At 33.0% G+C, this 15,550-nt stretch overlaps 1 protein-coding gene across 1 annotated transcript in view; it reads left to right on the plus strand.

Moving 5' to 3' along the window:
- The window catches only part of LOC111627894 (sorting nexin-13-like), a 101,514-nt gene that overhangs the window by 69,663 nt on the left and 16,301 nt on the right, over positions 1 to 15,550 (plus strand). Inside the window, exons 25-30 of the mRNA XM_023371575.1 lie at positions 6,140 to 6,314; positions 8,804 to 8,946; positions 9,041 to 9,256; positions 9,324 to 9,512; positions 9,592 to 9,737; positions 13,197 to 13,265. Coding sequence (XP_023227343.1) covers positions 6,140 to 6,314; positions 8,804 to 8,946; positions 9,041 to 9,256; positions 9,324 to 9,512; positions 9,592 to 9,737; positions 13,197 to 13,265 — 938 coding nt within the window. The remainder of the gene's footprint in view (positions 1 to 6,139; positions 6,315 to 8,803; positions 8,947 to 9,040; positions 9,257 to 9,323; positions 9,513 to 9,591; positions 9,738 to 13,196; positions 13,266 to 15,550) is intronic.

A 15,550-nucleotide genomic window follows, 5' to 3' on the forward strand; every position in this document is an offset into this window, starting at 1 on the left:
TTCCTTTCTGACTTTTCTCTTTTTTAGTGTAAGTTAGTTTTAAGTATTAGTTAGCATTAGCACATTACCTGAGCTCAGTTCCCTGTATATGTCATGATATTTTTGTCATTTGTTTACTAATAATTTTTGGTGATGCTGTGTTTCTGTTTGTTGTTATCTAGTTGGACTCCTTAAGAACCTGTATCTGTTCCGCAAAAATAAATATTTTGTTCAACCTTGTACTGTGCATGATTCTTTATTTGATACATTTTCCTTTGTCGCTAATGATCATGTACTATGTACTCTACAACATTTGCTTAAGGTCATTAATCTTATTTAAGTTGCTTAAGAGTTTAATTTTTTTTTTAATTTCATAAACTGTTTTCTATGCAAATTTGTTTTACATCCTTTGTTTTCCACAATATAATAAGATTGTTGACTCTACAATAATTTCATTGAAAAACAAATCCAGACAAATGAATTTGAATTCATTTTTACAGTGATATCACAATAAATATGTTATGATTTTTATTATCATATTGGATAAGTACAAAATGGAATATTCATTATTAATAAATATTAATTCTTTAATGAAGAAATTTATGAGTAGAAAGTTTTTTTCCTTTCAAAACTATATAATTTTAAAGGAATATCTTTGTTATCTATCTATCTATATCTAATAATCTGAGACTTCAAAATTAAATGCTAAGAAATTGAAACAACCCAGCATAATCTAAGACTTCAAATATTAAAAGCATTTACAAGCATTACAAAATCATGACAAAAGTACAAAGAATAAAATCTAGGTGTTCACTTATTGTTTGTCTCCTTTTGCTTCTAATGATATACTAAAATACTTTGGAAATATTCATAAACATAAATTGTACTAAATAGTTTCACTTGCTTGTTACTTACCTAGAAAATTTTTAATTGTAACAGTAATATTAGTTAAATTACCCAACTTCACTGCCTGTAACCAGTGTTCTTCTTCTCCAATGCAGAGGACTTTGCAAACGTTTTCAAACCTAATGTGGTTCTTCTTCAGGCACTATGGAATTCTCTATACGAATTTGAATTTCCAGTCTAGAATTAACCATTGCTTTGGAAAATTGTTCTGGAACATTTTCACGTCTGACCGATGGCGTCATTGTAGACTTGCGCATTATTCGTATGTTGTTACTTTAGAGTATTATTGAGGAAGGCTTCCCATGCTGTTGATATCTTCATTTCTTGTTTGAAGTTAATGCAGTGCTTATTCCTGAGGGTGTTAAGGCAAATGTATATGGCTTCTAGCCATCTGAGGTGTTCTGTGCGGAATGTGGTGTGAATAATTCTGGCTAGAGGAAATAGCAGCTCTATTTCTGGGTCGGAGGAGTATACCGCTTAGGCGGTGTTGTTTCTATGATATAGGGTATCTGCTTTGTGTTCCTTGATCCTAGTTACTAAGTTGCATTTAGTGGACCCGATGTAGATTACTTCACTGTTGTCTCTATGATCAATGATGGGCACAGAGTATACTCCCGGAAGTCTGTTGCTGTCTGGAGCGTCTTTTCTGTTCTTAAGCCAATCAAATACTGTGGTGCACCTCCTAAATGCCAAGCGGACATTCTTTTTCTTGGCTATCCGGTTGTATATGGCCTTAAGTGCTGGGTTGTACGTGATTGATATGTAGTTAACCAAGGAATCATTGGAATGAGAGGTGTTGTTGGAGTATTTTGTTGTTTATCTTGAGCATTATTTTGTTTATTTTACAAGCCAGGGTAAAACTCTTCGCCAGCTCTAAACTAGTGAAACGACTGGGGACAACCAACATTGTTACAGCCACACCTGACACCCCAGAATGTTTGCTTTCGCAAAAACTCACAAACCAGGAAGAGAACTCAGACCTGTGATGGACAAGGCCAGAACACCAACTATCAATTTAGAGAGAGCTACACACAGATTATTAGTACCTCAACTGGTACTAATAATCTGTGTGATACTAGATACCCACACACCATAACCAGATTGGCAGACCTAGTTAACATTCTTAAACAGATATCGACACCTCCGAAATTCATAACTGTCTTGGACTTCAAATCTTTATACCCTTCCATCAATCTCCCATTGGAATTTTGTGTCATAAGAGATATGCTCATGCACATGATCCAAGATAACACATTACAACATAACATCCTAGAAATGTCACACCTGCTCTGCTACAACTCCTTCTCCAAATTCAACGGAATCACTTACGAACAACAATGTAGTGTACCAATGGGAAGCCCAGTCGCAGGAGACCTCTGCAAGATTGTGATGAGGAAACTCGAATTAGAATTCTTACCATCTCAACTCCCACACATTCTTCTATACAAAAGATACATCGATGATATCCTTATTCTATGGAAGAAGATCCCAAATATCTTGGCACTAATCGACTCCATCAACGATAACCCCTATGGATTAACGGTGGAAATAGACCAAGCCCACCCTACCCAAGTGCACTTCTTAGACATTAACATCAAAATAGAGGGATCATCCATCAATACAGAAGTGTATCATAAACCAACTGCTCAACCTTTGTATATATCTGCAACATCATGTGACCCACCACAGTATAAGATGGCAGCGTTCAACACTCTAATCAAAAGAACATATTCACATTCCTTGTCACAATCAGCTTTCATTTCTGAAATATGACACATTGAGCAAATAGCTAAACAACATGGCTATCATAACAGCTTATGCAAGATAAACAACAAGGTACTCCCAACAACAATCCAACAACACCACTCATTCCAATGATTTCCTGGTTAACTACATAACAATCACGTACAACCCAGCACTTAAAGCCATATACAACTGGATAGCCAAGAAAAAGAATGTCCGCTTGGCATTTAGGAGGTGCACCACAGTATTTGATTGGCTTAAGAACAGAAAAGACGCTCCAGACAGCAACAGACTTCCGGGAGTATACTCTGTGCCCATCATTGATCATAGAGACAACAGTGAAGTAATCTACATCGGGTCCACTAAATGCAACTTAGTAACTAGGATCAAGGAACACAAAGCAGATACCCTATATCATAGAAACAACACCGCCTAAGCGGTATACTCCTCCGACCCAGAAATAGAGCTGCTATTTCCTCTAGCCAGAATTATTCACACCACATTCCGCACAGAACACCTCAGATGGCTAGAAGCCATATACATTTGCCTTAACACCCTCAGGAATAAGCACTGCATTAACTTCAAACAAGAAATGAAGATATCAACAGCATGGGAAGCCTTCCTCAATAATACTCTAAAGTAACAACATACGAATAATGCGCAAGTCTACAATGACGCCATCGGTCAGACGTGAAAATGTTCCAGAACAATTTTCCAAAGCAATGGTTAATTCTAGACTGGAAATTCAAATTCGTATAGGGAATTCCATAGTGCCTGAAGAAGAACCACATTAGGTTTGAAAACATTTGAAAAGTCCTCTGCGTTGGAGAAGAAGAACACTGGTTACAGGCAGTGAAGTTGGGTAATTTATCTACTCTGGTGTTAAAATTTCTTTATACAATGGAACCTCAGTATACGACCTTAATCCATTCCTGATGTTTGGACTTATACTGAATTGGACGTATACCAAACCAACCTTTCCCATAAGAAGTAATGTAAAAATTATTAATCCGTTCTCGTGTAAAAAAAATGGCTGGCTTTAAACACCTCGCTTTCCTGGCTAGTTCCTGCTTGATTTTTCTTGAGATCAGCGTTTATCATTTTAGCTTTCTCACAAATAATTGCTTCCGATACGCTGTCTCCAGTACTGTTTTTCAGTTATCCAAAGCAAAAGCAATTTCTTGACATGATCTGATGTCTTCAATCTCTGTTTAGAAATTGATTTAACCCCTTTCGCAACGTTAGCAGATTTAGTAATGCCTATATTTTTTGCGATTGTCCATATCGTCGTTCTCGGAATACGGTAAACAACAGTTAAAATTGCGAACACTCATGCCACCTTCGTATTTCTCAACAATCTCTATCATCAGTTCCATTGTAATTCTAGTCATTTTTTTAGTTTTCTGTCGCTTTTCATTTGCCTTTTTGGGATTCGTGATTAATAAAAATAATAAAATTTTACTTACGAATTAAAATCAGAAGAAATTAAACAAAGTTATAAACCGTTGCACCACGAACGTCTAGTCTGGTCTAGTACACCGATAGTGCTACTTGTTTATTGATGACGCATATAATTGAATTTTGTCGTATACCGAACGAAAGTCGTATACCGAGCAAAATTTGTTTCATCCAAACAGGATGTATTCTGAATTGGACGTATTCTAAAGCAGACGTATACCGAGGTTCCACTGTAGTAATATTAGTTAGATTTTGTCATTACTTTTATTTATTGTTATATTTTAACCTATGAATAAAAATATATAAGTACATATGTAAAGTATAATTTTGGGAGCAGAGAGAAAAACAAGGGAGACCTTTAGTTTTGATAAATTTCACCCAAGTGTGATCTAGTCATAAACTACTTCCAGTTATAGAAAACATCAAAACAAGTAAACAAATGGAAGGATGACCACCCATATTCTGGTCAGGTGGATGTAAAGGGTAAGCTTCTTCCAGTGACCAAAAACTTTCTGATTGTCAGAAGTTGACTCTAAAAACACATTGAAATTGGGGAGAGGGTTCAGAGAGAAGGATTATAGAGGGTAAAACTTGAAGCTGATAGCACTAGGTCCCAGATACTTGGCAAACCTACTGAGGATGGAGAAGTTATACTCCTCCAGAAAGGATGTACAGGTACAGGTGAGGTCTGAGTCAGAGAAAAAGTGCAGACAGAACCAATCCATGGTCCAGAAATTCTCAGAGAGACATCTGATCCCTGAAAGTTATTCCTTCTGATTCTCGATTGTTCTAGATCATCCCAGATCATTAGTGTGTTACTTGGTACAGTACATTGTAATGTCATAAAAAGTTGTGTACATTTCTTGTAAATAAATTGTATATACATAATTGACTTGAATATATAGGTGTATTTTCAATGAACCTGCATTTCAAACATCTCGAGCCATCCTCAATCTGCTTGAGGAGACAGAAGTTAGAGAAGAAACTTTCACTATATATTTATTTGTATATTTTTCCTATTAAATACAAGGTCTGTTCAAAAAGTATCGGACCTCTTTTTTTTCCGCGTAAACCAATGATGCGCGAGAGGCCTCCTTCGGTGGAGTTGTGGAGGGGACAGTCATGCACAGCCCTGAATTTTTTCCCACCTGCAGGAAGCGTCAGTCATTGGCAATCGGCCTATGAGTGAGGTCATGTAGTGCGCTCTCGTCGGATTCCACTAAGCTGGAAAATTACTGAACAACATGAGCAGTGATATTACATCAAATTTTGCCAAAAACCTTGGCGATACCCAAGCGTAAATTATTCGCAAGATTCAGCAGGCTTTCGGGGACGATCCTAGAGCCAAAAAAAGCGCGGCAGGTTCGCAGCAATATCAAAGGTCATGACAGTTTTTTTACTCTCGTGGGGTGGTGTGTCGTGAGTACGCACCACAAGGCCAAACCATCGCAAAGGAGTACTACCAGGAGGTCCTTCGTCATCTTTCCGATGCTGTGTGACGCAAACGACCGGATCTGTGGTCAATCAAAACTTGGCAGCTCCATCGTGATAACGCATCCGCCCATTCTGCACATCTGATTCGGGCTTTCATCGCCAAACATAACACTCCTGTGGTTTGTCACGCTCCATACTCTCCCCACGTGGCTTTGTGTGACTTTTGGCTATTTCCCAAGCTGAAAATGCCGCTAAAAGGAACCTGAATTTAGTCAAGAGAAGACATTGTGCAAAATCCGACGGACCGACTGATGGCCATTCCAAAAGACGCATTCCAGCAATGTTTCCAGCAATGGCAGGAACGCTGGGAGAAGTGTAGACATTACCAAGGAGACTACTTTGAAGGGGATTAGGGTTTTGTACATCAAAATCAATAAATTTATTTTTGCCGACCAAAGGTCCAATACTTTTTGAACACACCTTGTATAGTGATCTATTTAGATTTCTTAAGTTTACTATGATATATTAATTTTTTATGTTAAAAATTGCTATTAAATCTAACAATTTATAAAGAAAAATTATACATATTGTACTAAATAAAATATTCATTTTTATTTAGTTATCTGATGATTTGTCATATGACAATCTAAGCTTGAATTCTCTGGACCAAGATGATGATGGACTAGATTATATACCTTCAGATTTAAGTCATTGTTTGGGAAGAGTGTCACCTGTTTCATCATCTGATGAATGTTTAGATGATTGTTCTTTATCAGCAGAAATCTATAATACAGGTATTTCATTTTTAAAATTATATAAGTTAATATGTTGGAATGATTATATGTAAATTTATGAAGCAAATAGCATCAAACTTTGTAGAAGCAGAAGAAAGTTTTCTCAAATAGTAATAGAAACCAAAATTTTTATTTATTTATTCCAATTTTATAAAACACATCCCTGACTTTAAAAATTGAAATACATAATTCAATTTTTCAGGAAATTATTTTTTACCTTTTTTTTTTAATTTAAAATAATAATCTTAAAAATCATCTTGACTTGATGTATATATGAGGGTGGTTTTTTTCAATCTCCAATGTGTAACAAAGACAAGTGTAAATAACAAAATGAATATATTACCAAAAGTTAGGTACAGGTATGATTACTTTTTGACATAATCACCATGAAGATTGAGGCATTTGTCATAACTTCACGCATTAAAGGTGTGAAGACTTCCACCCAACTTGGAACTTCTTAAACACCCAGTGTTTAGCCCTGATTTAGCACCGAGTGATTTCCATCTCTTTTCTGAAAACGTGGCTAGGAGGGCAGAGGTTAGAGACTAATGACAGTCTTCAAAACAACGTTAAGGCCCATCTCAAGTTACTGACGGCAACATTCTATGAAGAGGAGATTGCAAAGCTCATCCATGGTTATGAAAAATGCCTCAATCTTCATGGTGATTATGTTGAAAAGTAACCATGTCTGTACCTAACTTTTGATAATAAATTCATTTTGTTATTTACACCTGGTTTTGTTCTATGGACCATTGGAAGTTGAGAAAAAAAACAGCCTACTTTTATTTATATTTGTTCAGTGTTATTGGAAATATTTTTTAAAAAACCTGTTTAAATTTTATCAAATTATTTTTTTAATGTCTTTTGTATCTTCAAATTATTTTTCTTTAAGTATCAATTTCATTTTGAGAACCAAGAAATAGTCTGGAGGAAATAAATTGAGACTTACTTTGGTAATGCCATGTTAACTTCTACTCAATGAACAATGAATTAATGTAAGGTAGCCGACCTGGTGGAGATAGGGGACTTGAAACCCACTTCACGGCACCTGTGTAAGGTTGCCATCTCCTAGGTGGGATCTATTAATCCCGCGTCAGGATGAACCTAAGAGAAGGTTGTATGTGGGCTGTGACGGAGGAGGCAAATGATGACAAGTGTTTTACGGAAGAAAGCCGTTTATTTGTTAACATTTATTCTTACATCGACAATCACTCCTTCACTAGGGTTCTTCTTGTCGAAGATGCGGAGAGGCGAGGACTTCGGCATCTGTCTGGCCCCGGGGCAGATGAGATGAAGTCGCTGAGCAAGGCGGATGATCAGAAAGAGGAAGCGGTGGAGTCCAAAGTTCTTGGCAACGACACACCACAATTTAAATCACAACCTTTCATGGACTACAGAGGAGAGCCTCCTCCGACCTAGAATTTCGGATTTTTATAGTTTTTTCTCCCATTATTCGTACTTCTGATTGGCTCCTCGTCTCCTTCCTTGCTTCCCAATTGGTCTCTTTTGTTATGGGGAAAACCGAGACCAACTCGTGTCATGGGAAAGGTCCGATTCCAGGTGTCTGCTCGACGCCATTCTGTCGATTGTTCTTGAGACTCGTTGTCTACATTTTGTGCCGCATTGTTTAAATTATGGGATTTTCCTCCCCCCTCTCATATTTAATCTATCATTATTATTTAAACATAAGAACACCACAATTTACATGATTTCGGACCTCATTTGGGTCCTCACATTAATGTATTGTTATGAAAGGTTTTTATTTTATTAACTTGGGTCTTAATTCATTGAATTTTTAATTGAAAACTTGCACATAATATTTTTTTTAATGTTTATTGGTTGATTTGATGGAATTCATTTTTGTGAAAGGTACTCTTCTATTAAAAAACTTTACCAACATAATTGATATAACTGAAACACTAAAACTTGTAGAGCCAGTTGGGAGGAGAAGGGTTAAACAAATAAAGTAAAACATTATTAAACTAAATTATAACCATGACTAAAACAAAATCCCAGAAACAAAAATGGCATTTGGACTTGACTCCTTACAATGTGTTCACTTTGTTCCAACAGAGAAGTTAATATATTATGCAAATGATTTCCTGCATATATTTTATATTTAAATTCATAATGTTAGTTTCTTTAGAATGATTCAAGGATGGATTATAATTTTATTATTTAGATTGACATATTTTTAAAAAGAAAAATTAATATAACATTTAGGATATCTAAATTATAATCACAAATGTCATTTCATTTAACAAACAATGCAGATGAAAAAATTTATTCAGTTTAGTACTAATCAAGAAGAATCTCTGAGAAAATTGACTGTCTTAATTTATTAAATTAATTTTACAAAATCTGTTATCTGTAAATAAGTAAGATTATGATTAAAATATTAATAATTAACTCATTCTTAGTACTGAAAGAATTTTAACTACTATGATTTCTTACTTTTTAAATATTTTTGTAATTATGGATTTTTGTAGGAATAACAAATCATTCTGGTCGAACTTATGCTGTATATGCCATTTGTGTAACAAAAAGAGATAGTAATAAATCAGAAGAAAGGTGGTATTTAGTACGAAGATATAGTGATTTCCATGACTTCCATATGTCTGTGATAGAAAAGGTATATTAGTAATAATTTTACTGTTTATAATAAAACAAAATGTTTATTTTTGGATTTTAAATCATTTATATTTAATGAAAAATTATTTTTCTAGTTTCCTCATCTATCTAGTCTTAAATTTCCTGGGAAAAAGACATTCAATAATCTTGCTCGTCAGTTTTTAGAAAAGCGTGCTGAACAGCTTAATGAATACCTTCAAATTATATGCTCATCAGAAATGCTCAATGCTAATCAGGGTTTATGTGCAATGATTTTAAATTTTTTGGAACCAAAGATATATGAAAGAGGAAGACGTCCGCTTTCAAGAACTGTAAGAATTTAATGTTTATTTTTATTTTTGTAAAAAAATAATTCTTAGAAATAAAAATGCATTTCAGGTTGGCACTTTAGTTAATCCATTAAAATCTTCCGTTAAATCGGTGGGTAATATTGTTAAAACAATGCCAGATACACTTATTGATGGTCTTAGAGATGGACTAGTCAAAGTATTGGGAAGTAAATGGAATCCATCACTTAATCCTGGACTTGTTGGAAGTGGAAAAGTGGCTGCTGGTATAGATATTGAAGTGAGTCTGAAATAATTAAAAACTTATTTATTTATTTCTTTTTAATTAATAAATATTAGCAATTTTGTTTTCTTCACAGGGAGAAGATAATATTCCATTACGAATAATGTTGTTGTTAATGGATGAAGTATTTGATTTAAAAAGCAAAGATCAATGGTTTAGAAGAAGGATTGTTATTCTTTTACGTCAAATTATGAATGCAACATTTGGTGATAAAATAAACAGGTAAAATAACAGTATTAGGAATTTTAATTATCAAATGAAAATGTGTTTTAAATGTTTTTGTTTGATTAGTCAAGCTAAGAGAAGTATGTTTTTTTTTCCTTTACTTTTAATGAGTACAAAAAAAGAAAATATAGGTTTAAAGAATGTTAAAAACTGCATTTGAGTGTGCTTATTATTATTGTTACATATATGAATATTTTTGTTATTCTTCCACTGCATTTATATCTTATAGTATCACTTTTAAAATTAATTAGTATAATACTTTTTACTCTGCCAATTCTTTTTACATTAACAGCAACCTGTATATAAATGAGGATGTTTGTTTGCTATGCATGCCTAGCCTGTTTGACTAATTGCTACAAAACGTGGCAGTTATGTTCACATACTTCTAACTTAGATAATGTCATATATCCCACTCCAAATTATTGATTATATTTCTACATATTAATTCATTTCTGTCAACATTGGATTTGCTGGTTTTACATGTAGCACCATCTATTGGCAAAAAATTTAGGAAAATAAAATACTTAAATATAATTCTTAAAAATATATATACAGATATACCTCGCCTTACGTCAATAATTGCTTCCAGGAGAGGCCTTAAGTCGAAAAATGATGTAAGTCGAATTTACTTGTCTTCAAATTTACTTGTCACTAGGATAAACCACAAATAACCATTCCCAGTTTTGTATTTTATTTATAAATGAATTTTTAATAATATGTTATAATAATAATAATAATAATAATAATTTGGTGATGTTTACAGTACATCGCAGACTCTACATTGTGAATGTGGTTTGCTCTAAGACATTATAAAGTAAGATAATTTTGTAAGGTTAAATAAAAAATACAGTTATTAAAATTATCTTGCGACAGTAGAAAATAAACTAATTTATATTAAATTTACCAATATCGAGTGGCGCTGACAACAACGCCAAATGGTAGATATTGGAGCTACCATGGAAAACACCAATATTGAGCACTTAAAGACCACTAAATAAGACAACAACACAGAAACACAGATGTTTTCATGTTTCGTTCTCTAGGATTTATGATGATTATATTAATATTTATTGTAAATGTACATATTTTAATATGATTTTATGCACTTTAACGCTTTTCTAGTGATGTTATGATTTCAATATTTGTGGCGGACGGACTTAAAGTCGAATAAAATGACTTAAACTTGATTTTTATTTTTCCATATATTTTTTGACAAACAACGTATAATTGAGAATAATGTAACTCGAAATGACGTAACTCAAGGTATACCTGTATATTATATTCACTTAATTAATGTGACAATGATATAGAGTGAAATGTACATGCTATTTTGTCATTGCACCATTACTGTGACAGACAACATGTAGCACTTGCCTTGCATAGTGTTTTGTCCTTGTATATCATACTTTTCCTGTCAGAAATAGATTTATGTTGGTTATGTATTTAATTCTGTTCAGGAGAAAATTTTTGAATTGAGTTAATGTGATTTCTGGTTCAAACTAGAAATTTGTGTATAGTAATCTGGACCTCCTGCTCTTAAGCTTTCCATATCTGGTTTCGACTTTCATCTGTCTAACTCTGTTCTTAAGAATGACAGACAGACGACAGTGGGAATTTATAGGTCTACAATTTTTTCAAATTGCAACCCTATAAGTAAGTACCCTCCAGTAATCGAATGGATAAAACCACCAAACACTATTAGTCTGTTGTGGGTTTGCATATTGCCAATGGACTGGTCACATGGATTTTTCTGGGTTTCTTCACATTAGTAACATCTAAATAGGGACCAGTTTTACATTAAAGTCTTCCCAGAATTCATCCTCCTTGGCAGATCACCCACATATCACATTGCCATAACGAAATAAACCAAACCAATTCTAATAAGTTTTCTATAAACATGATATTTACAAAGACATACTTAACTACCGGGAATCCTTGAATGTGCAGGATCATTTGTATCATTTTCTGTAATGTTAGGAAAAAACATTAACCACATGGTGGCATTTCTTTAATGGTTTAGAAATTACAGAGTAGGAATAGTAATTATTTTCAAACAAAATTTCTATTTGTGAACATTATTTTAACTTTGATTTTACCATGGTTATGACAAGTCTTTCCCTGCTTATGATGATAATATATAAACTGGAAACAACATGTCTATTATTACATACAGAGCACTATTACATCAGGCACTGAATGGTAACAATGTTTGAAAAAAATAATTTATTAAACCTTACAATAACATACAATAAGGTTACAAAATGTTTACACTCGTAAATTTCTATTTTTACTCATCTGAATCAGATTGAGCTTCTGAATTGCAATTTTGGCAAACAAAAACAGTGTTGTAGTGTTCCTTACATATTGGATTTGAACAACATTTACATTGATTTTTTTGTAAATCTATTCTTCCTTTTAGGATACTAAACACATCTAGATTTTTCTTCTGACTTTGGTGATGTGCTGTGTGTTTCAGGAGGTTGCATTGTTAAAAATCAAATCTAACAATGCACACTAATTAGGTTAAAATTGCAATCAGCAGGCTCATATCAATTACAAGCACTTCATTCAGCTATAAATGACAAATAGAGAGACATAGTGAGAAGCATTGCTAGCACATCACCTAAATATCTTCAAAAGTAGTAAATATATAAAATGAAATTCAAGAATGTTAAATTTTTTTTTTCTAATGGTGCAACCAATTGCAGGCTATGGCATTAACCTATCACATTGGCAACTTGGGAATAAGCCTAGGCAAACAATCCTAGGAATTTTTCAGGAAATTGTTATAGATACAACTGTCTCCATCCCTCATCACTCAGCATCTGCTGTAGGTCTGGTAAAATTCATGATGTGTCTGAAAAAGTTTCTTATTGCTCACCGAGCAAAAAGAGTCAGAAATGAAAAAGTAGAATATTGTTTGATTACAATAATTATCCTTGTAACTAAATAGTATTGTTTAATGAGATTTGCTATTTTGTATTATAATTAATTTTCATAATAAAGTTTATCAATATAGTCATTGTAATTAAACTGTATTACAGTATTATAATTATAAAACATTTGATTATGGTTGGTTATAAGAAAGATTTTTATAAACATTGTTCAATATGCATTAAATATTGTTCAACATTTATGAAAAAAATTTAATCTGTTAATGTGTAGAAAAATACAAAATATCTGTGTAATTTAATTTTAGTAATATAATATATTGTTAAAATTAAGTTACAGATATTTGCTGGTAACTATAAAAGTAATCTAAGTCAAAAAGGGGAAAACATTGAATTTATTTCACAAAACACTCATAAAATTTTACAATTACATAAAGTCTTTATTTGATAAATTTGATGATTGGGAAATGGATGAAACCAAAGTGTTTCTTTCATTTTAATTTAAATGTACAGATAATAATTTGTTTGATAGCATAACAATGTTTTTATGATTTTTTAATTTCAGAAAGATTGTTGATTATGTTGAATGGATGACATCTGCTGATCAAGTAGCTGAATATGTAAAAGCATTAAGGTATGAATTTTTTTAGTAAAAATATTTAATTGCATAATATTTTCTGGAAAAACATTAACTTTAGAATATTAAATAGATATGAAAATGTAATAAAAAAATTACAGTTACAATTTTTTACACTTTCACAATATTCAATGTTAACTCAGGACATTCTTCAATATTTTAATTCTTGAAGTTAGACTATTTACAAAAATATAATATTTTCGAGTCTATCATTAAGTCCTTTTACACAAACCACAGAAGACACAGTTACATTGGTTAGAAGATAAAACTTCTTTAAAAGACAAATAATAAAAAGGTAAAAATTCACAATTAAAAATGATCAAACACCAGCCTTTTATTGTAGGATCTGACGTTTTTAACATTAAAAACTTAAGAATCTTCTCACCAATTATCAAGTCCTTTTCCAAATTTTATAACTGGTTCATCCCTCTAGTGGTAGTTAATTGTGAATTTTTACCTTTTTATTATTTGTCTTTTAAAGAAGTTTTATCTTCTAACCAATGTAACTGTGTCTTCTGTGGTTTGTGTAAAAGGACTTAATGATAGACTCGAAAATATTAATATATTTTTGTAAATAGTCTAACTTCAAGAATTAAAATATTTTTACACTTTGTTTTTATTTTAAAACTGTAATACTAATTGTTTATTTATATCTACTTCATTAACATCTGCCCTCGAACTGAAAATGTGAATAGTAATTGTAAGGTATTCCTAGAAAGTTAGATTAATTATACCAATATATTAAGTCAGTTTTTCATTAATGGTTAATTGGTTTTAAAATTTTTGTCGTTAATTTTGTTCATCTTTATTTAAATCAGAAAATTGTAAATTAATATGAATTTTTAAAAAGTTTGAAAAACTGCATGCCTTTTGACATGAAATATCTGATGTCATTCATTATCCTTCTGTTTCATGAACTACACTTTGCAGAATTCACTAGAATAGAATTAAATTGTACATATACCGTATTGTGTATGTATGTATATATATATACATTAATACCCCGACTTACGCGAATTCGACTTACGCGGTTACCGCTCGGTCCCACCTATCGCGTAAGTTCGGGGTATTACTGTATATATAACACGGCACTTCTACAACCCTTGTATGTACAACACAGCACTTCTACATCACAGTTTGAAAATTAGGAATATCACCCATACAACATGGTTCTAGAATTTGGAAAATCCTCAGTACAAAATTTTACAATTTTTAAGTAAAAACTCCATTATTCAATATTTTTTTCTTCAAGTAAGCATTAAATTTGCTCACAGATGTTAGAATATTGACATTTTCAGTTTCTTTTGCACTTTTCATCATGTTTACTTTAATGAAAACTGATAGTGTGATTTTTTTCCCCTCTCTCTTTTTTTCTTCTTTTTCCTTGCCCTAGCTTTCCTATCATCCATATCATCCATGTGTCGTTGTTGTTGCTTTAAGACTTTAGCCTTTAACCTATTTGATGTTGAAATGTTTATTTGTTGCCTGTGACGCCATGTTGAATTTTCATCGATGTTAAGCCTAAATTTTTTTTTAATAAAAATTGTGTTTACTGTTGTGGCCATCGGCCATATAATTTATAGTTTTCTATGTAATATAAGTTAGTCTTAGAAACTCTTTTGTTCTTTATCTTGATTATTTTCTAAATTTTCCCTTCTAATCCGCTTACCCTTGGGGTGGGATTACCATTTCGAAGAAAAGCCCGGTGAACAATAGGAGGAAGACCCAGGGGGTCTTGCAGGAAGGAAAGGGAACTCATTCTTGTACCAGGACGAGAGAAGGCAAGGTGGTAGAAAGGATCGTCCTCGAGCAGCGTGAGAGTGCGTGAAGTGAGTGTGTTACGGAGAGTCAAGAAGGGACACGTGGTGCAAGGAAAAGAAAGGACGCTGACGACCAAAGGAGTCACGACGAAAACAAAGAGTGGTATCTCACCCCAGTATTATACGTACGTTAGGAAAGGAAACCCGGGTATTTCTGTCTTGTTCTATCTTCTCTCCTATCTAATCTTTCTTTCGATAGTTATAAGTAGGTTAAGTTCTAGTTTTAGATCTACACGCGCTTGATTGTCGGGTCACGTATAGCACGTGATATCTTTGTTGTAATAGACGGCAAGCCTGTACGAGTGTTTGTACTCGAGAAGTTGGGATCCATAAAGAACCTGCTTCGATTCTTTCTGGCGATAATAAAAGGGAACCGGATTTTATTTTATTTAATTCGTTTCTTTTATTTTGTGTCGGTCTGTTCGCGGAACCCATCACACATCGCTACAAGAATCACCACAA

Source organism: Centruroides sculpturatus, unplaced genomic scaffold, assembly GCF_000671375.1.
Source record: "Centruroides sculpturatus isolate CEXI.00-Female unplaced genomic scaffold, Cexi_2.0 scaffold449, whole genome shotgun sequence".
Lineage (NCBI taxonomy): Eukaryota > Metazoa > Arthropoda > Arachnida > Scorpiones > Buthidae > Centruroides > Centruroides sculpturatus.